General features: G+C 40.6%; 1 protein-coding gene across 5 annotated transcripts in view; it reads left to right on the forward strand.

Annotated features, from left to right (window-relative positions):
- Rufy3 (RUN and FYVE domain containing 3) overlaps positions 1 to 22916 on the forward strand; it is an 82283-nt gene that overhangs the window by 15846 nt on the left and 43521 nt on the right. The window contains exon 1 of one of the 5 annotated variants that reach the window (XM_027389251.2): positions 2705 to 3729. The exons of 3 other annotated variants lie outside the window; for them this stretch is intronic. In XM_027389251.2, coding sequence (XP_027245052.1) covers positions 3552 to 3729 — 178 coding nt within the window. In that variant the 5' untranslated portion in view covers positions 2705 to 3551. Of the gene's footprint in view, positions 1 to 2704; positions 3730 to 22916 lie in introns of those variants that run through there. One more of the 5 variants, XM_027389246.2, reaches the window with a different exon arrangement.

Below are 22916 nucleotides of genomic sequence, written 5' to 3' on the forward strand. Positions count from 1 at the left end.
ACATCTTTCTGCCCCTGAACTCAAGACATGAATTTCTTTGTCTAGTGTATCAACGTTGCAGGTGCTACCCTCCCGTTATCAAGTCAGCTACCCTGTGTTAAGTTCTCATTATGCTGTCATCTAATACTATGTCATAATGCCTCCATAATCCACCTCAGCAAGCACTGTTACCATCTCCTGTCATTGCAAGAAGACATCTGAGTTCAGGGAAATAAGGTGTGTATGTGTGTATGCACACACACTTGAGTGTGTGGAGGCCACAGGAAGATATTCCACAGGAGCATTCCACCTAGGTTTTTGAAACAGTCTCTCACTAGCCTGGAGTTCACCAATTATGCTAGACAGACTGCCCAGCAAGCCCCAAGAATGCACTGTCTCTGTCTCCCTGGAGCTGCACCACCAGGCCCAGCTGCTTTACGTGTCCCCCCCAACCCCAAGGGAGGGGAGGTTGAGTTCAGGTCCTTGTCCTCAAAAGACAAGCCCTTTCCTGACTGACTCATCTCCACAGCACAGAAAGATGTTTTGAGGGGCTGGGAATGTAGTTCAGTTCCTAGAATGCTTTCCTGGCATTGCACAGAGGTCTGGACTTATCTCTAGAACAATATAAACCAGGTGTAGCAGCAAAACCTATAATTTTAACACTTGGGAGGTATGGGCAAGAGGATCAACTAAGGTCATCCTCAGTTGTATAGCGAGTTCAAGGCCAGGTTGTGCTACACAAGTCCCTGTCTCAAAGAAAAAAAAGGGGGGGGGAGTCATTTTTCAACAGACAACAATTTATTTAACCTTTATTATATTTAATGATTCTATTTTATAATAGTTATTGATCTCTTTGGTTTTTTGTTTTGGTTTTCAATACTGGGTTTCTCTGTATAGCCCTCCACCCCACTCCCCACCCCCCACCCCCGTCCTTGAATTCGCTCTATAATTCTGCCTCCTGAGTGCTAGGATCAAAGGCGTGTGTGTCCAGCAGTTACTGATCTCTTACTTACCTAATTTATAAATTAAGCTATCATATATATGTACAGTATAAGAAAATAACTATCATTGGTTTCAGACATCTACTGGAAAACATGGAATGTATTCCCTGCAGATAGTGGGAGAATCTGTATTGGACCCTAGACAAACAGAGCATCTGAATTTATGTACTTGTTCTGTGTTTTCAACTATATCATTGACCTAAGCCTTTTCTCTCCTCCACCCTCCCCCTTACCCATCGCTCTTTTGAGGTAGAGTCTCATGCAACCTAGGCTGGGCTGGCGGTGTCAAACTTGTTACACATCTGAGGATGCCCTTAAATTTATTATATGAGTACTAGAATTACAGGCATGTGCCACTCACCGCACCTGGCTGGATTAGATTGCTTTGTCTCTACATAGCCCTGGCTGTCTGGGCTAGAGTTCCTTTCTTTTCTTTTAAATAATTTATTTATGTACATTTATAATTTATTTTATGTATGTTGGTGTTTTGTCTGCATGTATGCCTGTGTGAGGGTGTCAGATCTTGGAATTACAGACAGTTGTGAGCTACCATGTAGGCACTGGGAATTGAACCCGGATCCTCTTGAAGAGCAGCAAGTGCTCTTAACTACTGAGCCATCTTTCTCGGAGAGGTATATTTCTCCTTTACACTGAAACCCTTAAATAGAAGGGGAGAAGATGTTCTTTTGATCACTAAAATGTTTTCAAAGTAGTAGTATTCTTCTTGCCACTTAGGTAGCTCAGAAACCTACTTCTGGCTTTGTGTGCTCAGGGAATGAATATTAACACAAATTGGATTGTACATTGCACACACGTGTTGGCTGATTTTAGAACTTAATGATGTGCCCAGTACATTCCAGGATAGGAAGTTTTTTTTAATATAACGTGGTTTTTATTTCTCTTTAGAAATGCACGTCAAGGCCAGGCATTGGTGGTACTCGCCTTTAATCCCAGCACTAGGGAGGCAGAGGCAGGCGGATCTCTGTGAGTTTGAAGCCAGCCTGGTCTACCGAGCCAGTTCCAGGCCAGCCTCCAAAGCAATACAAAAGGAAAAGAAAAAGAAAAAAGAAATACACTCATGTTTATAAGCAGAAACTTGGTTAATATAGTAATATCAAAAGGAAAAAGGGTTGCCATTGATCACGAAGGATTTTACCTTTTTAGCTTTAAGATTTTTGTTTCTGGCCAGGTGTGGTAGTCCCAGCACCTTTAGTCCCAGCACTAGGGAGGCAGAGGCAGTAGGATCTCTGTGAGTTTGAGGCCAGCCTGAACTACAGAGCGAGTTCCAGGACAGGCTCCAAAGCTACACAGAGAAACCGTGTCTCAAAAAACAAACAACAAAAAAATGTTTTTCCTGTCTTAAAAAGTTAGTACTTTGTATTTTAGAAAAAACAAATTATAAATGCCTGAGAATAAGATTCTTAAAAAGCTTGCTTTAGCTTTTCTTAAAAATGTCATCTTTTGCTGGGTGGTACACGCCTTTAACCCCAGCACTCAGGAGGCTGAGACAGGCAGATCCCTGTGAGTTCAAGGCCAGCCTGGTCTACTGAGTTCCAGCACAGCAAGGGCTACTCAGAGAAACCCTGTCTTGAAGGGGAGAAAAAAGTCACCTTTTAGTGTAGTAAAGAATTTCAGTAACTGAACTACAAGGGTAGAAGTGAATTGTGCATAGCAAATTATTCTAATTGCTTTTTATCACAGGGCATTACCTAATACTGCCTTTTTTTTCCTGCCCTTCTATCCAAGAGTGTAGAGAATTGATGATGATCTGTGCATTGTGTTAGGTCTGATCGTAGTTTGACTAGCACAGTCTGGAAGTGGGCTGTGCAGGATGAGAGAAGCAGCCTAATTGCTCTTCCTGCATCAGCAGCATCTATACAGCATCCTGGGAATTGCTAGCCCGCCCGGTGCTCAGAGCAGCTGGTCACATGAGCCTGAATTTTCAGTTCAGTTCATTAGTCAGCCATTTTGGTCAACACCCTGCTTACTGCGCACAGCCAATCCTGTTAGAACTCCGCATCCCGGATCGTCTGTGCAGGTCCTGTAGTGATTTCTGCTGCTCAAAATTTTTTAAAATAAATTGAAAATATAGGTTGATTTTTTTTTGGTATTTTTTCTTTTGTATTTTTTTTCTGCACAGAGAAGGAGGATTTTTTTTTTTCACTTATTCATGCTAATACCATTTTTTGAAAGACAGCCTTATAAGACAGCATTGGGTGTGTAGGATTTAAGCCTATAGATAGCCTGACTTGGATAAAGGGAAAGAAAGATAAAAGGAGAGGACGCTGGGAGAAGACAGACACCATCTAATTTTGCTGATAGGAATTGCCAGTAAGAAAATAGTGTAGAGTTGATTGTTTATTTTGAGCAGTTTTTTCCACAAGGTATTTTTCTTCTCTTTCCTTTTTTTTTTTTTAAACCTCTCCTATCCCATTTTCTAAAAGCTTTGTTTAAGAGCTTGGGATTTGGGATTTTTTGAGGGTACAGAGGTCTTATTTATTTGTGTGTGTGTGTGTGTGTGTGTGTGTGTGTGTGTGTGTGTGTGTGTGTTGTGGTCCCAGCTGAGTCATCATGTCTGCCCTGACGCCTCCGACTGATATGCCAACCCCCACCACTGACAAGATCACACAGGCTGCCATGGAGACCATCTACCTTTGCAAATTCCGAGTGTCTATGGATGGAGAATGGCTCTGCCTTCGAGAGCTGGATGACATCTCCCTGACACCTGACCCAGAGCCTACCCATGAAGGTATGGTCAGCCCCCAGCTGTTAGCCCCTGGCCTCAGCAGCATCCTCATTGTCACAGGGGCTGGGAGGGGTCAGAGGAGATGAGAAGCCCCCCCCTTGGCTTTTATTATTGTCTAGGGCTTTGCTTCTCTGCACCCCCGCCCCTCTGGTGAAAGGATTTTTTCCCCTACCCCCTGAGGTCTCCTTTCGATAGGAGCTTGTGTTCTGTTATAGTTCTTTGTCTGAAAGCCCTTCAAAGGGAACAGTTGAGGTCATTTAAACACCAGTGGCTAACAGATGGGGAAAGAGCTATCAATTGTGTTGGTCTTACTTTAAAATATTATTGAAATTAGTGATTCCTAACAGTAAGTTAAGAAAACAAAATTGTAGTTACAAGATGTAACAAATCTGGTGGAAAAGCTAGAGTAGTGTCCGGTCAACTGGATATTGTGAAGCAGCCGATGGCACCCAGAAGATATCTGAAAAAGTTACTCTTTTTAAATAGTATTAGGTGGGAAAACAAGTTTAAATTCAGTGCTTAAGGACTCTTAACAAAAAGCGTATCTTGAGAGCTAAGTGTTATTAGTATAGTCATTCCTGTGCATGCAATCTACGAGCCATTGTGTTTGTACATGTATACTATATATAGGCATGCATACTTGTGTTTACAGTTGCAACTACTCTTTGTGGTCTCTTGACTTTTTCTAAGAACAAGTTGTAAGGTGTTTTTAGCTTATATTCCTTAATTCTCCTGATGTCGAGCTGCAAATATAATGGCTTCTCAGCTATGCTTTTTCTCCTTCAGAAAACAAAGATTAAAAAACGTTAGCATGCAACAAGAAATTTTTTATGAACATCTGCCTGGTACTTAGGCATATCTGCAAGACAGGTGAATTGCCCGTAGCAGATTTGAGTTAGGAAAAGTGATTCCATGCCCTTGAACCCAGTTTTGCAGTCATGTCATGACTCAGATTGACTCAACCGAGTCTGATTAGGATTTCTTCTTCCCAGTCATGATTTAGCCTGAAGAACATTTTAGAGTTAAGATCACAAAACAAATGCAATCCTTTTGTGTGTTTCTTCCTAACAATGTTTTAGTAGTTTTAAAGTTGCTTGGCATCTGTTACATTGATTCTGTCAGTTGAAAAGCTTCCTTCAGCTATGTTTCAAAATGCACACAAGAGTTGGAGGCCATCAGCTGAAATTGTGTACAATGTCAGTACTGTTTGCACAACCTCCACAGCTTTAGCAGTCTTCAGGGACAAAAATAACAGTTTGAAAAAAGCTACCAAGAAGTCTTTTAGCTAGTGCTTTTGACATATTTTGTTTGAAAGAGAATCCCCATTCATTTTGAAAGTCATACTATGGAATATTAACCTAATTATAAAATCTAGCTTCTCAGTTTCCTAAGGATACTTTAGAGTATATGTTTGCCTACTGTGTAAGAGTTCCGTGGTGAGTGCAAGTTTGCTGTTTGGTTCATTTAAACATTGGTAATAGTTTGAGTTCTTCATTGAGAAATGTGTTGCTGTGACAGGAGCATTAGTAGTAAGGGAAAAGAGTTCGAGAGGTGCAGACTGGCAGTGGCACACCCTTTGATCTAGGAGGCCAGGCCCTTAATTATAAAGGATGTGGAACTTAGTAAGATCCTAACAATATGTTGGAGCATTTTTCTTAAATTAGGTGAAAGAAACAATTATTTCACATGAAATTTTTTTTAAGTATAAGGAAACATGAGTTATAATGTTCTAGAAAACCAGGAGGTACTCCATGGGAGGTTGGTTTCCTTGCTCTACTGACTGTGTCTAAATAGCCACTTGGACCCAAGAAATGTCTGCTTTACTTCTAAATCCTTGACAACTATTAGATTTACCTATGTGATCAGTGATTATATGAGTAATTGACAAACTGGAACTCCTAATGCCTAGACTGCCTCCTGGTTGGTTTATACAGAAAGGGTCTGACCATGTGAATCATAAAGACACTTCCATTTCACAAAAGAAAATGGGCAAAATTGCTCTCCCTTGAGATGACATAGGCTCCAAGTCTTATTTTCTGAAACAGCTCCTGTGCTTCACCGTGAGGCCACCATGTAGAAAGGCCCTCCTGCCCACCGCAGTGCTTAGAGAAGACATACTTTCACTCCTGTCTCTGTGCTTGTTGGCATTCGAAATGATCCCTTGCTCTTGGGTGTCCTCTGCTAAAAACTAAAAACTAATCACTAATCTCCTGGTCAGAGCGAAGGATTGAGTCTACTGGAAAGGAGAGGGAAGGGCCAGGAAGCTTCAGCATCAGGCTTGAGCTAGACCTTAAGACATAACTAGATGATCGCCACATGTTGTGGGCAGGGCTTCTCAATACGTTCTGAACTGTCCTTGCCTGTGAAGAACAGGTGGTCAGGAGCCTGCAGTGCTGTGTATGGCACCACAGGGTGTGAGGTTGGGAAGATGACACTCTGGCCTCTGCCCTCCAGGGACCCTCACTATGACTATTAAACTGATGAGAGAGAAAATTCCAGTCTAAGGTAGTGAAGAGTGAACACAGAGGGAAGGAGGGAACAGCCGCCTGAGAAGTGGCAGGTACTTGATGACTAAGTAGCCATTGGGGCTGGAGATGAGAATGTCACAATGCCTAGGGTGGCTGCCAGCATTTTATCTTCAGGTCCTGAGTCCCTTCCACCAGTAAAGAATGCAAGAAAGAGTAAGACAATGTTTGCTCTCTGTGCTAATAGAGCTTGGCTAACAAAGGAAGCATTATCATCATGTCATCAGTTTAACCTTCCAGCCAACCCTACAGAAACATGGCTCTGGTTGACTCTTGGCTAGTTATTATCCTGTCATGTAAAAATATACTGCTCCCTTGAAGAGCTGAATTCAACAATTTAGGGTACGACTTGTGTTTTCTTTTGTCAACACTAGAAGAGCAAACTCACTTGTGTAAAATTGATTTTCTTTTGCTGTTATGTTGTTTTGATTTTGAGACATGCACATACATGGAAGTTTAGGGGTGGGGTAGGGTAGCACACATCTAAAATGTTGGCTCTTTGGGAGTCTGAGGCAAGATGATAAAACCTAGATTAATTCTTACTGCATTCCAGTTCCCTGGCTCAAAAGTAGATAAATGGTGGGAAAGTAAACTTGTTATCAGGAAATGTCCAGGTCTCCATGAACCCTCTCAGAGATAGGGAACCAGCATTGAGAAGAGATGCATAGATGATCAGGTAACTGTATTAAACAAACAAACAAGCAAAAACATTTGCTTAACTCTTAAGTTTGAACACGCTTCTCAAATACAGTTAGCAAAAAAAAAAAAATCCTTGAAGGAATTATTTATTCATTTATTTATTTACTTATTTATTTTGAGCAGAGCCTCACTATGGAGCCCTGGCTGGCTTGGGAGGAATTACATGTTTTAGGACATGTTGAGGAATGACGCTGTCTCCTTTGACTTAGGGTTGCTGTACAGAACAGTGCGTGATAACAGAACATGTAGAGGTTGATGCTGCAGAACCAGGGATCCCTCCAGCAGGTGTCTTGGTCTTGCTGGCCAGATGTGCAGCATCTGTACTAGGAAGAGGAGAGGGGCTTGTAGGAAATATAAGTGAGCATAGGAGTGTGTGTTTCAGACCGGGAGCATGTGTTTTTGTCTGTTAGTTTGTTACTAGTATTGTGCATCCCTCGAGACAAAGTTTAGTCCTTGGGGCTAAACATTGCCTTGCTCTCCAAGACCTCATAATCACAGTGAAGGTTACAACGAACTGAAGATAGCAGAGGTTCCTGTGAAGCAAGTGGAACTGCTGGTTTGTCAAAGGGCAGTTCTGTTTTCTTAGAAACTGGAATGTGGAATTCAAACCCAGACAGCACTTAGCGCTGATGACATTCCCAAAAGATACTACAGGTGCAGGTTTGGAATAAGGCTTTGGTATGCAGTGGGAACACACTACTGGGTTGACTATCTCAAGGTGAGAGAGAAGGGTTTGTCATCTAGGGACTTTTAGACATGCTGGTGCCAAGACCTGCCTGTTGACATTAAGTACTTGTATCTGTTCATGTTTCCTATGTACAAGCATAGCCAGGGAATCACATATGTTTTAATAAAAAAAAAAAAGTATAGATCCCAATGTGTATTTTACAGGAGTCACATAAGGTGGTCAGAAGAAGGCATCAGGCCCTCCAGAACTGGAGTTATGGGTGGTTGTGAGCATCATGAGGATGCTGGAAACCAGATCTCGATCTTCTGCAACAACAGTTGGTACTTATAACCACTGAGTCATCCCTTCAGCCCCACTAATCTTATGAGAAAGATTACTAACATACCTTTCCTCTGCTTGTTTCTAGTGTTTAAAAACTATATAATTCATGTTCACTTTACCTACCCTACTGGAATAGGGTTTAATGTAAAGTTGTCATTGCTTGTGGATAATCGCATTCAGTACTGATGGAAGTATAGGAAGAAGCCATGGGCTCTGCCAGGAGCATGTGTTGGAACGGCCTTTTTATTTGTTATTATTTGAATTATTTGTTATTATTGTGTGTGCACATTCATGATGGAGGGTATGGGATGCTTGCCACAGCATACATGTGGGTATCAGAGCACAACTGTGGAGTCAGTTTTCTCCTTCCACCATTTGTGGGTTCTGATATTCACCTGGAGTGTCAGATCTAAGCAAATGTCTTTACCTATTGAGCCATCTTGCAAGCCCAGGAGCAAGAAATTACTTTATCAATGTAAATTGAAGGAAGGCCTTGAGAAAATAGTTCCAGTAACCATAGCAGACACCTACCTTAAGAAAATAACAATACAGATGAATATTTTTTATTTCATAAACAATTATTTATGTGTATGTGTGTGATCCTGAGTGGCATCCTGCACTAGTATGTGCAGGAACCCACAGAGGACAAAAGAGAGTATCAGATCTCTGGGAATTTGAGTTACAGACAGCTGTAAGAGGCCATGTGGTTGCTGGGAACCAGATACGGGTCCTCTGCAAGAGCAGTAAGTTCTCGTAACTGATTAGCCATCTTTCCAGCCTCCACACACACACAAAAATGTCACCATATATATGTTACAATATTCTGCTTGTGTTAGCAGAACCTCAAAAGGCATTTAATATAGCCGCAGAGAAAAGCAATGTAAATGTGTGGACCATCTACATAACAAACACTAAATACTGTCGTAGAAGAATATTTAATAGACTAATGCTCAGAATAAAATTTCTACCTTCACATTTTTTTTATAATTTTATAATTATCCCATTATAGCATAGTACATATTCCTAGTGTATTATTGTAATTCTCCTCTTACTGCACTTAGTTTTTAAATTAAACTTTATTGTGGTTGTGTATGCATACAAAAGTGTAGAGTATCTAGAGTGGAATCCATGTTATTCAGAGTGTGTTGGTTGCAGATTTGAGTATTCATTAGGGCGTGGGAATGACTCTCCATGGAAAAGAGGAACCACTGTATGTAAAGCATTCTCCCTCCCAAATGTCAGAATGCATATGCTTTTGAAAGCTTTACGGAACATTAAATAATGGAGAGTAGATCCCATTCTAGGCCTTAACACAAGTTACATTCATTTCCTGTGTGTACTCTAACAAACCACCACAGAGGTGGCACCCTAAAGCAAAAGAACATTGTTCTGTCACAGTTATGGATGCCAGATGTCAGAAACCTTTGTTTTAAGCTAAGACTAAAGTTGCTTTTTCCAAGAGGCTTAGGAGAGCCTGTTCCAATACCTGGTGGCTGGAAGCATCTCTTGGCTTATGGGTTCACTTGAATCTCTGCCTTCATGTTCACATAGCATCTTTTCCCTCTTTGTGCCTTCTATTACAAGGACATATATGATTGCATTTTCCAAGATAATCACAGAGTCCTTCATTTAATTACATCTATAGAAACTGCTTCCAAATAAAATAACATTATTAAGTTCCAGGGACTGGGACATGAGTATCTTTTGGGGTCCTTTTATTTTAACTTATCACAAAGTATCAGTGAATATTAAATCTTAAAATAATGCAAAGTATGTTCTATTTTTGATAAAATGCTTAAATTTATAATCACCAGATAAATATGAAAAATTACACATTTGGAACCTAAAATACAAGCTTGTAAGTATCGATAAATCAAGTCACAAGTAAAAAATGTCTCAAGCTGAATGAACATGGAGGGTCAAAATTTCAAAATTTTTAGGGAGCAATAACACTTGAAAAACAGGTTTAAACTCTTGTATTTGTAAAAAAGAAAGTTCTAAAAAAATTTCTTTTACTTAAGCATTCTCAAAAAGTAGCAAGAAAATTGGATGTAGTAGCACACCCGTGATTCCAAGTGTATGACTTTGAAAGAGCTTATGTATGTGCTTTAGAGTCCCTTATGTACTGTAGCCACCTATGTGTCATAGACACCTATGTGCCAGCATCAACTATGTGCCATCACCACAATTTTTAATGCAAAAATACACATAAACATGCAAAAGAGAATTTAGAAATTGATTGTCTCTAGGTAGTGAAATTGCAAGTGATTTCTATATTTTCCCTATTTCTTTATACCTTCAATGTAGTCAACAAAGGGTGTAGTCTTCTAATCCAGAAATTATTTCTTAAAAAATAATTTAACTTTATTTTATGTGTATTGGTGTGAAGTTATCAGGTCCCCTGGAACTGGAGTTACTGACAGTTGTGAGCTACCATGTGGGTGCCGGGAATTGAACCCAAGTCCCCAGGAAGAACCACCAGTCCTCTTAACCTCTGAGCCATCTCTCCAGCCCCCAGAAGTCAGTTTTTTAAAAGATCTTTTTAATAAAACACACACACACACACACACACACACACACACACACACACACACACACGGTATGTGTATTCGAGTGCAGTCACCTGTGGAACTCAAAAGAGGGTGTCACATCTATAACTGGAGACAGACAGCCTCGAGCCACCTTGTAATGGGGGCCTGGGAACAGAACTCAGTTCCTCTGCAAGAGCAACACCTGCTCTTAACTCCAAGCCTCTCTTTACCCAGGAAAATGACTTTTTACCCGACAATGCTTATGAAAACTTGGGCACTCATTCATCCATTCATCTCACTGTACCCCAGTACTTCCTGTAAGAGGAGTTTCATGTGTCCATGAACATGGACTGTAGCCCAAAGCAGAGGCTTCACTTAGGATTCCTTTGCCAATATATATTCTTTTAATTCTTATTTCATGTGTGTGGGTATTTTTCCCACATGAATGTCTGTCTCACCATGAGGTGTCAGAAGAGCACATCGAATCTCTTAGACCTAGAATTACAGATAGTTGTGAGCCACCACGTGAGTACTGGGAATAAACCTGGGTCCTCTGGAAGAGTACACAGTGTTCTTAACCACTGAGTTATCTCTCCATCCTTGAATTTGCGTGGTTTATTTTTCACATTTCTGTTAAAAGTCACAGTATTGTGCTTGCTGGCCGCTGCGCCCTTGAGCATATCGCTGCTATCCTGCAAGGACACAGTGACCCCATTTTTGAGGTGTTGCTCAGGCCAGCCTCAAAGTTGCTGTGTAGCAGGTGGAAGTCTTTGCTCTCTTTAATAGAAGTCCACTTGCCCCTACCTCTTCATCTCAAATGCTGGGATTATAGAAAGAGGGCTCTCTATGGGATTTACTGCTTTCCAGTGTGTTCAGAACATAAATACTGGGAGCTGGAAGATGACTCAGTGGATGAGGGGCTTGGGTTGTGAGCCTGAGGTCCTGAGTTCATGCTTCCAGAGCTCATGTTCAGTCTGGGCACAGTGGTACAATGGTGCAATGGTAGGCATCTAACCCCACTGCTTGCAGAGCCAGGACAGGAAGATGGATGCCTGAGCTCACTGGCAATCATTCTAGGGAAATGGAACTCTGGGCTCAATGAAGAGTCTGTATCTCAAAAAAAAAAAAAAAAAAAAAAAAGTGGAAAGCAGTAGAGGACATCACTCTGCATTCTACACACACACACACACACACCTTTTGCAACTAGCCCTGGCAGAGACTTTTGGCACATTTGTTGCCAGGGGCAGTTAGTCTTAGATTTATATTGTCAGGTTCTCAGAGTCGTGATTATGTGTGCACAAGGCCGTCTTTGTGAACTCCATGCAAGGCCAGGGGCAAAGTACTCTGGACAAAGTTCGTGTTTTCTTGTTGCTCTACCCGGAGAACGGTGTGTCAGGCCACCCTCCTAGGTAAGCTTTACCCTCCTAACCTCTGGATTTTATAAATTGCTAAGTCTGGGTGAGAAATATTAGTAGATTTTACCTGTGTTACAGTCCCACAGTCGCTATCTGGGGTTGCTGTAGGAGGGCTGGAGGCCTCTGTAACAGCACTGCTGTGGGGGAAGAGCAGTATGGGCCCTCTGTGAGTGGCTTCCTGTTCCTCCCAGGGGTTCTGCACTGCCATCTGCCTCTGTAGATCTTTGCGGAGCCTGACAGTTTTTCTCTCCAGTAGACGTCTATGTTAATCTTTAATTTAGGCCTTTAAAAATAGACTGTTTGGGTTGTTTGCTTTTGTTTAGTTGGTTGTTTTGTTTTGTGACAGTGTCTGGACATGTGCCCCCAGGCTGGTCTTGTCTTCCTGCTTCCACCTACCAAGTACCAGGGATTATAGGTGTGTTCGTGTACCATGATGCCTGCTTCCCCTGTGCCATATATACACGTGTGTGTGTGTGTGTGTGTGTGTGTGTGTGTGTGTGTGTGTGTGTGTGTGTGTGTGTGATGTATATAATGTGTCTGGGCATGCACAAAAGGCAGGACTAAAAATCAGCTTCCTTAGAGAAGGAATTAGAGACATTTAGGAGACACCAGTCTTGTTACTAGGATGTTGGGATCTGAGTTCTGGTCTTCCTTGATCTTGACCCATCTCGCTCACCCCCATCCCCCACCCTTTCTGCCTTTGTAATGCATGGAAGGGCTCACAAGAACTCTTTGGATTGTAGCTTCAGCATCACAAGTAAATGGCAATTCGTTTGAAATAGAAATCTGAAATAGAAATCATTTTCAGATTTTTCTAGCAGTGATAGTGTTAAAATAAAATTCAGTTTTATCCAAATTGCCAGAGTCTGGAGCCTGGGTGTCAAGCTCTGCCTGGGAAAAGAACACATGCTGCGAGTGTTCACCGTGCTCCCCTCTTTTCAGTTTCGTTTCATTTCTTCTTTTTGACAGGGTGGAGTTGTTTTGTGTTTTTGAGGTACTGGGAAATCAAAAACCAAGGGTCCCTGACACGAATCAGCAGGCGCTCAACCACTGAGCTGTGTCTCTAGCAGAGAGATTTTCTCTTGTGGTTTCTTTAGCCCCTGCCAGTTGCTGTGACTATTGGGAAGTGTTGGGGAATCTCTCTGTTGCTGAAAGTTAAAGTTGAGTTGGCATCCTTCTGTCTCAGTAGCTTTCAGGGGCATAATCCTTTATATTTTCGGTTGTTTTGTATATGTGTAAAGTGTATGTTTGTATACAGTATGTGTAGATGTATGTGTGTGTGTGTAGAGTGTATGTATGCACAGTATATGTAGGGGTGTGTGTGTGTGTGTGTGTGTGTGTGTGTGTGTGTGTGTGTGTGTAGACTGTATGTGTACACAGTATGTGTGATTTGTGTGGACACACAAAGAGGCCAGAGCTTGACCTCAGGTGTTTTCCATTGTCTTTTCTTCACTTTACTGTCTGAGAGACAAGTTCTGTCACTGAACTGGGCACTCACTGATTGGCTGGACTGGCTGGCCAGCAGACTCCACCCCAGAACTGGGGTTACAGACATGGATGGCCATGGGTCTTAGGGGCTATACTGAGATCCTCATGCTTGCACACCAGGTATTTTGCTCAATGAACCATCTCCTCAGCCTCCAGGTTTTGTTGGTTACTGTTCTAGAGAACAAATAGGATTCTGTGAGCTAGAAACATTTATGTAGATAAACAAAACTGTTCCCAAGCAATTATTTGCTTTTCACCATACTTAAATACCACAAAAATATAAGTTTCTGTGTTAATATGTTCCAAATAATGGAATTTTTAAAAACTGAAATGCTTAGTGCTGTTATACATGTATATTATCATTGAAGCAACTTCATTTAAACTAAAAGGTAATACATTTTACTTAGAGTTCTATCTAGATGCTCTTTTTGAACATGTATGCCCAGTGTTCACATACACAGTTGCAGTGTTACACATCTATGGACATAGCCTGCATCACCTGTGTGTTTTCCCTGAAGAAGGCTGAAGCAGGAGGACCAAAGGTTCAGGGGCCATGTAAGCTACAGAGTGGGTTTGAGGTCAGCCTTGGCATTTTTCTGAGTTCTTGTCTCAAAATTTAAAAGTATAAAATTTTACGTGGGGATACAGCCAGTTGTAAAGCTCCTGCCTAGCATATTCAGGGGGCTCTGGGCTTCATCTCCAGGATGGCTAATGATAAATGACTGCCAACTCAACCACTCCTTTAGTATCTTTAGTAGAGTATGTGTGTATAGTTCCTTTGGCCATTGCTACATTGCAGGCCATTGAGTTCTCAGTTTTCTAACACAGTTTGGGTGTCTGTTGGTACACCTTGAACATATTACCAGTTTTCATTTTAGAAGTAAAATATCTGAGACATCCAGTAATGCTTGACTCCTTAAAATTATATTTCAGGGTGCTTTAAATATTTAAAACTTTACTTTGAACTGAGCATTGGTAGTATATTCCTTGTAATCACAACACTGGGGTGGGGGGATGAGGCAGGAGGAGGATCACAAGTTATAGGCCCTGCAGATAGATAGATAGATAGATAGATAGATAGATAGATTGATAGATTGATTGATTTAAGTAGTTCAGGCTGACCTCAAACTCACTGTTTAGTGAGGCATGCCTTATATCATACATACATACACAATAATAAACAATAACTGATTTTTAAGCAATCTAGGTGCTTGGAAGAGTAGTGGTCATGTGTTTGATCTCAGTCACATGGCACTACATAGGCCATGAGAACACAAGGTTTCCTTCTGGGTCAGTCTTAGAGATGGGAATTAAGCTGCTTAAACAAAGCTCTTTCCTGGCCATGCTTTAACACTTCGATAATATCTGGAATAGGTATGAATCTACAGCAGTTTTTTTGGTTTTTGTTTGTTTGTGTTTGTTTGTTTTTCATGTAGTCAGGAACTATATCGGTAGACCAGGCTGGTCTTGAACTCAGAGATCTGCCTGCCTCTGCCTCCCAAGTCCTGGGATTAAAGGAGTGTGCCACCACACCTGGCCTATAGCAAATTCTTAAGCCAAACCTGTCTACAGTGTTAACTAGCAGGTCATTTTAAATTGCACTCTTGGGAGGCAGAGGCAGGCAGATCTCTGTGAGTTCAAGGCCAGTCTGGTTTACAGAGCAAGATCACAACAGCCAGGGCTATATAGAGAAACCCTGTCCCTGTTTTAAAAGAAAAAGGGGAGAGGGGGGAACACACACCAACCACAACCAACTTTGGGTAACAAAAGGTCTATTTCATTGTACTCAATGGAAGGATGTCAAGGCAGTATGTGCCGCTCAAGCAAGAACCTAGAGAAAGTTACTGGAGATTCCCTCTTTCCAGGTTACTCTAGCTCAGTGGTTCTTAACCTGCAAGTCGTGACACCTTTGTGCATTGAATGACCCTTTCACAGGGGTCACATGTCAGATATCCTGCACATCAGATATTTATATTATGATTCATAACAGTAGAAAAATTAGTTATGTAGTAGCAACAAAAGTAATGTTGTGGTTGGTATCAGTCACCACAACCTGAGGAACTGTATAAAGGGTTGCAGCATTAGGAAGATTGAGAACCTGCTTTAGTTTGTGTCGAGTTGGTAAAACTAACCAGCGGACAAGCATTAAGATTGCTATTCTCCCTAGTTTGTAAATATGCATTTTCTTCTACATACCGTTCCTATAGTTCTTTAGAGCAGCTTAAAAAATGCTTGAGGCAAAAAAAATTACTCTTTTTAGAAAAATCGAGTGTTAGGAAAGGAGCAGGTATTGTCTGCCCGCTTCTTGAATGAATGCATTAAATACTATTGTAACCGGAGAGGCAGAAGCAGGGGAATCTCTGTGAGTTTGAGACCAGCCTGGTCTACATAGTGAGACCCTGTCTCCAAAACAAAACAAAAATATGTTATAAAACTTAGAGTTTGGGTTATAAAAGAATAGCATGTCTATTCTTTTTGGGGAGGTGGAGTGCTTGCTAGCCACACCCCCAACCCACTATCTGTTCTGCAGTAAATTCCTGAGATGCCTAAGAAAAGAGAAGTAAAAGTGAGACAGCTCTTGACCTCTGTGAGAGGAGACACTTCTTGGTAGGTTGCATCACATACCTTTTTTGAAAAAGAAAACAGACCTGAGCATGATGGTGTATTTCTGAAATCCCACCCCATAATCCCAGCACTCAAAAAAACTGAGGCAGAAGGATTGCCCTGAGTTCAAAGCCAGCCTGAGTTAGAGTATTCAGGGCTAGCCTAGGATGGGCTAGAGTGTGATCCTGTAGGGACCAGGTGAGGTGGGGGGATCAGAAACTGTGCTCTACATAGGACACACTGAAGGAGACATCAGAGAGACCCCTGGTGAACACTACACATTTCTAGAAATGTGCTCTCCAGATCCTCTGCCCACATCGTAGAGAGGGGCTTTGTTTCTGTCTTACTAAAGAGAGGTTTTTTTTTTTATTATGTGACAAAGTTTTTGTGAATAAAAGGTAAGGTGGAATGTCCATCCTGTTGACTGGCAAGGTACCATAGTGAATCTGCAGAACAGTAATGTAAATGAATGGTTGAAAGCTCATTTGCATGAACAGTGGCCTTCCGAGTATAGTGGCAGCACATAACACAGTCCAAGGATTATAACTAGAACAACATACTCAACCATGTCTACACATAAGATATTTAGGTACCAGCTTACTGTGAAGTCATTGAAGCATACTTTTTCCTGTGTGAGACGCTTTCTGAGGGATATTTCCATACACAGAGCCACAATTTTAAAAAGTCTCTGGGGACTGGAGAGGTGGCTCAGGGATGAAGAGTACTTGCTGCTCTTCCACAGGACCTGAGTTTGGTTCCCAGCTCCCACATCTGGTCACTTGAGTTACAACCACTTGTAACTCCTGCTCTAGGAACTCTGGCTCCCTCTTCAGGCTTCTGTGTACACTAGCACATGTGCAATATACACACAGAAGCACACATATTCACATCCCCCCCCCCCAGACAGGGTTTCTCTGTGGCTTTGGAGGCTGTCCTGGAACTAGCTCTTATAGACCAGGCTGGTTTCAAACTCCCAAAGATCCCGCCTGCCCCTGCCTCCCGAGTGCTGGGATTAAAGGCATGAGCCACCACCACCCAGCACAGATTCACATTAAAAAAAAAAAAAAAAAAAAAAAGTCCTTAGAAGAAGAAAGGAAACAAACTCCTGGAAGCCTGAAGTATTTTTTATAAATGTTCTTGAATTCACTTGGTAATACCACATGCTTTGAATTTGCTTGAGGCTGTTTAGACTTCATTATTTAATGTGAATATCCATTCGTGTCCTGTGGAAACATTAATCCTTGTAGTTGTGAGGTGTTGCCCACACCTTCCCAGTTCTGCATGATGAAGATCACCTGGCTTTAGTGACATTTAGGCAGTTTATATGTCCTCAGAATAGCATCTTTTTGACTTTGTTCTGAGGGCATGAGTTAGAAATTATGCTTAGTTTTTTTATTATTTTAAGAAAAGTCAATCATTTTCATCATGAGATTTGTCCTGACTCTAAAAAAAAGCTTTCAGCTTTACTGAAGTGATCCAAATAAATACTGAATGGTGTGACTGTGGCATACATTTAGATTTCAGAGGCTAATGTGGTTTTCAGTAGAAGAAAATGTGTTGCTTGTTTGTGAAGTAAGCATACTTGTTTCTTCCCTTTGGAAACCTTAAAGTAACTAACCTTAACTTTGAAACATTGAGTAATCACAATAATACCTCTGCCTCCTTGGTCGGAGTCCCAGCCCCTTTCACTGCTAATCTCTGTGTTAAATGACAGAATCCCAGGCCTCCTCCCTCTCAGTTACCCCTTGGGAAATCTTATTTTTAATAGCACCTTCCTTTCTTGGCTTGCATGACATTTTTTCTTTCTTTTCCTTTCTTTTTGCCGTTTGCAAAGACTCTTGGGAGGATTTGACAGATTTGGTGGAACAAGTGCGTGATGATACAGAAGGTGCGTGCCACACCAGCATCTCTCAGCTTTTCTTTCTGTTTCCTTTTCTTTTCTTTAATTTCTAACCACCTCTTAATTGTCTTCCATAAGGAGTGTCAGAGTTGAGTTCTATGTGCCATGGCAATAACTGAGACGTCCCTGTGCTTGCTTGCAAGTAGTACAGCGTTCTGTATCTACAGTGCTCCTTAGGATATTTGCCAAAACATTTAAAAGGGACATTATTTTTTTAAGATAAAAGGTATAATATTGTAAGATTACATTAAACTTTTCTATGACTTCTTTTTTAGATTTGCTTTTATATTTGTGAGTTTCACAGCAGTCAAAATTAACAGCAATTTTTGATGCCATTTCTGAAAAGTATTAAAAGTCTGGCCCACTTTTCAGAGTACTGGATCTCTGGTATCTTGGTTTCAGTGGTCTGCATCAAGATGATACATCACTGTCTCTTGAATCTCTTTAGTTTTTTCCTAGTGTCAGCTTTATTGAGATGTAACTCACACCAGGCAAAGACTACCATTTTATTGTATACAAAGTGATTGTGCATTCACAGTATTGTGTGCTTCCGATAATGTTTCATCTCCCTAAAAAGGAACCCATGCACCCATTATCAACCATTCCATGTTTCTTCTGCCTCCCTGTCCATGCCAATCCCCAGCCTCCTTTTCGTCTTTGTAAATCGCCTATTGTGGACATTTCCATATAAACACTATCACGAAATACATGTCTTTTTGTTCATGGCCTCTCTCACTTGGCATGTTTTCAAGGTTCATCAGTGTTATGGCTAGAGAACATTCTGTTGTATGGATACACATTTTATCTCATCATTATATTGGTAGATATTTGACATGTTTGGGGCTAATTGTAAGGAATGCTTGTGTGTAAACACAAAATGGGTCCATAATATCCCATACTGAGAAAATATCGTGAAGTAGAATTCTAGATAAAATGGTAAATCAACAATTTTTAATGTGTTCTTTACTTTATGTGTATGGTTGTTTTACCTAGATATATGTCATTTCATCAGAGGTGTACCTGGTACACACGGGGTCCAGAAGAGGGCATCCTAAGACAGTTGTAAGCCACCATCTGAGTGCCAGGGCTCTAACCCAGGTCTCTAGAAGAGCAAGTCAGGGCTCTTAACCAATGAGCCATGTCTCCCACCCAGATCCTAACACTTGAGAAATGTCAGACTTGGCAAAACACCTGCACCATTTTACATTTTACACAGGGTTGTAGTTTCTTTAGATGCTTAGCTAGCCTCATTTTTTCTTTTTAAAAAATGTACTATTTATATGTGTGAGTGTTTGTATGTCTATATGTGCAGTCTGTGTGTGTATGCGCACTTGTGCATGCATGGGCATGCACACCAGAAGAGGGCATCAGAGCCTCTGGAACTGGAGTTATAGATGGTTATGAGTTTCTATATGGGTACTAACACCTAAGCTGTCTCCCAGACCCTCTTTCTTCCTTCTTTTTTGTTTTGTTATTTGTTTATGTTTATTAAAGATTTATTTATTATGTACACAGTGTTATATCTTCGTGTTTTCCTGCACACCAGAAAAGCATGTCATCTCATTATAGATGGCTGTGAGCCACCATGTGATTGCTGGGAATTGAACTCAGGACTCTGAAGAGTAGGAAGTACTCTTAACCTCTGATCCATCTCTCTAGCCCCTTGTTTTTTATTTTTAAGACAGGGTTTTACTTTATTTTTTGGTTGGCCTGGAACTCTATATATAAACCAGGCTGGCCTTGAATTTCAAGAGATCTGACTGCCTCTGTCTCTTGAGTGCTGGAATGAAGGTATGTTCTTTGAACTCTTCTCATATATCTAAGAAAACACTGCCTATCTCAAGTTTACAAAAATTTTGATCTATGTTTTCTATAATGAGTTTTATACTTATAGCTCTTGAATTTTGGTCTCTGGTCCTTTGTAGTTAAATTTTTAAGGGTGTGTGTGTGTGTTACTGTGTATGAATCTGTGTGTGTGTGTGTGTGTGTGTCTGTGAATGTCTGTATGTGTGGTGTGTACACAAATGAGTGCACATGCCTGCAGAGCCCAGAGGTATCAGATTCCCTGGAGCTAGAGTTGCAGGTGGCTGTGGGGTGCTTCTGTGGATGTTGGGAATCAAACTTGAGTCCTCTGCAAGAGTGACCACTGAGACCTCTCTCCTGCCCATTTCTTTTTCAGGATTATTTTAACTTGTCTGGATACTTTGCGTTCCTATACGTATTTTAGGATAAGTGTGCCAATTTCTGTAAATAAGACAGCTAGGATTTTGATAGGGATTGCTTTGAATCTGTAGTAACTCAAGGAGTATTGCCATCTTAGCATAATTAAGTCTTGAAATCCACTGACATTGGATTTCTGTTTGACACTTTAAATTTTCATTTCCACATTTTGTTTTCAGTGCACAAAATATGCACATCTCTTGTCAATTTATTTGTAATTATTTTCTTTTTGGTACCATATAAGTGAAGTCATTTTCGAGCTTTTCATTGCTAATTTGGTCCCATCTCATCTACAAGTTGATTCTTGAAACTGTAGTAGTACTAAAGACTATGTTCACTTTGTTCTTCTGTATATATACTTCTCAAGGAAAACATTCAGTTTGCTATTAGGCAGGATGAGAGTAACATTAGCTAATAAGAGCTAACAGCTATAGCAATATAGTTTAGTAAGGAGGATTGGACATGACCTCAGATACAGTGTATCTTTTCCTTCCTTATATAGCTGAGAATGTTCATTTTCTCACAGAATGAAAGCACAGTACAACATACTGTCTCTTTGGCATATCTACATTTCCAGCATCACTACTCTTGCATTTTCAGGCCATTATTAAATAATGGCCATTAATAAATAATAGACACACTGTGGTACCATAAATAAGGCAGTTTCTGAACGACTGACAGGCATATAGCTTATATGAGAAATGTCTGGACAAAGGAGTGATTCATTTCCCATTGTGGAAAAGAAAGGAATACATCTCCATTACATTGTATAGAAAAGCATGCAATTTAAATCTTATTAGTCATTTATTTCTGGAATTTTCCATTTAATATTTTTAGATCACTGAGACTTGCAGAAACAATAGGCCAGAGAAGAGACTGCTATACAATTAAGTCTTGTATTGATCTTGTGTCCTGCAGCCTTGCCAAGTGCACTTACTAGCTAATACTATGTTTGTGGGTTCTTTAAATCTGTAATAAAGTATTCTCTGAAAATACAATTTTACCGCTTCCTTCTAATTGACATGCCCTTTGTTTTTGGTTTTTCTAATTTCCCTGACTAAATTCTCCTCCATGGTATTGTTTAGAAACAGTGGGAATGACCATCTGTGTTCTGTTGCTGACCTCTAGTGAAGTCTTCTACCCTTAGATATTGTATTAGACGAGAGTTTTTCCTAGTTACATTTTACCAGGTTAAAGAAATTCCCTTCTTAGCTGGCCAGTGGTGGCACACGCCTTTAATCCCATCACTGGGGAGGAAGAAGAGGCAGGCGATCTCAGGACAGCCAGAGCTGTTACACAGAGAAACCTTGTGGTGAAAAGCAAAAATAAAGGAAGAAGAAATTCCTTTCTTTTCCAAGTTTGTTACATATAATTTTTTTGATATGTCAGCCATTTTGTCTGTATTTATTGAAATCACAGTCTTTATTTCCATGGTGTATTGCATTGCTTGACTTACATAAGTTGAACAAACCTTGCATTCTGTCGTCAGTCCTACTTGGTTGTGTTAATGATCTTATCTGTTTTGTTGAGGCTTTTTGCGTCTTCATTTGTAAGGAATATTACAGTGCAGGTCCCCCTTTTTCTGTCCCAAGGAAATATTGGTATGGTAGAAAAAGTTGAGAGGGCTATCTTCTATATGGTATAGTTTGTGAAAAATTGATACTACTTCTAAATGGTTGATTAACTTCAACAGTGAGGTCATTTGTCTCTGGTCTTCTCTCTGTGGGATTTACTTTTGGCTTTATTACTAATTCAGTATCTTTGCTTGTTACATCTTTACTTCTGTTTTCTGTTGCTTGTTAGTTTTAATTGATTTGTATTTTTCTAGGAAATCACCCATGTATGTTTTTCCTTTACAATTTTGGCTTGTTGCTAGGCGGTGGTGGCACATGCTTTTAATCCCCAGCACTCAGGAGTCAGAAGCTGTGATCTCTGTGTGTTCAAGTTCAGCCTGGTCTACAAATTGAGTTCCAGGACAGCCAAGGACACAGAGAAACCCTTTCTCAAAAGACAATTTAAAAATTCTTTTCACTTGTAAGGTCAGTGAGCCCAGTATCTCATCTTTCCTTTCTTTGGTTTCAGTCATTCGACTCTTGTGTTGGTCCATGGATAAATGTTCACTAATGTTCTCTTCTTACTGTTGTTGTAGGGTAAGAAGGAATTATTTAGGATTACAGTATAAGAAGGGATAAGCTCATCAGGGCAGGGAAGCTGTGGTAGCTAGAGTGTGAGGCTGTTATCACACTGCATCTGGAGTAACGAGGCCTATTGTTTTTGAGTCAGGGCACTGCCAGGTAGGCCAGGCTGAGCTCAGTTCATGGTCCTCTTGCTTCATCTCCTGGGTACTGAGATTACAGACATGTGTCAGTATTTCTGGCTTTAATATTGTTGATCTTCATCAAAGATGCAGCTTGTAGTTTCATTGACTTTTCTTCAGTTTGGGTTCTGTTTGTTTGTTTCCCCTACACACATACTGTTTAATTATTTCTTCATTTAATTTCATTCATTCTGCTTTTGGTGAGAATATATATATATATATATATATATATATATATATATATATATATATAATCTTGGGAGTCAGTGTCTCTGTATAAACTTTAATGTATACTCAGATTGCTCGGAGTTTCACTGCCTGGTAAAAGTACTGATCATGATTCACAAGCTCCCTCCTGGGCCTGAGCGCTAAACCCTAACAGCTTTCCTGAGATCTGATGCCTATTCTCCAGGACCACAAAGTTCATGGTATTTGATGTCAGAGTAACCTTGGGGGGGGTGGTTCTGAATGAGGGACATGGC

This window comes from Cricetulus griseus (genome assembly GCF_003668045.3).
Source record: "Cricetulus griseus strain 17A/GY chromosome 1 unlocalized genomic scaffold, alternate assembly CriGri-PICRH-1.0 chr1_1, whole genome shotgun sequence".
NCBI classification, from domain to species: domain Eukaryota; kingdom Metazoa; phylum Chordata; class Mammalia; order Rodentia; family Cricetidae; genus Cricetulus; species Cricetulus griseus.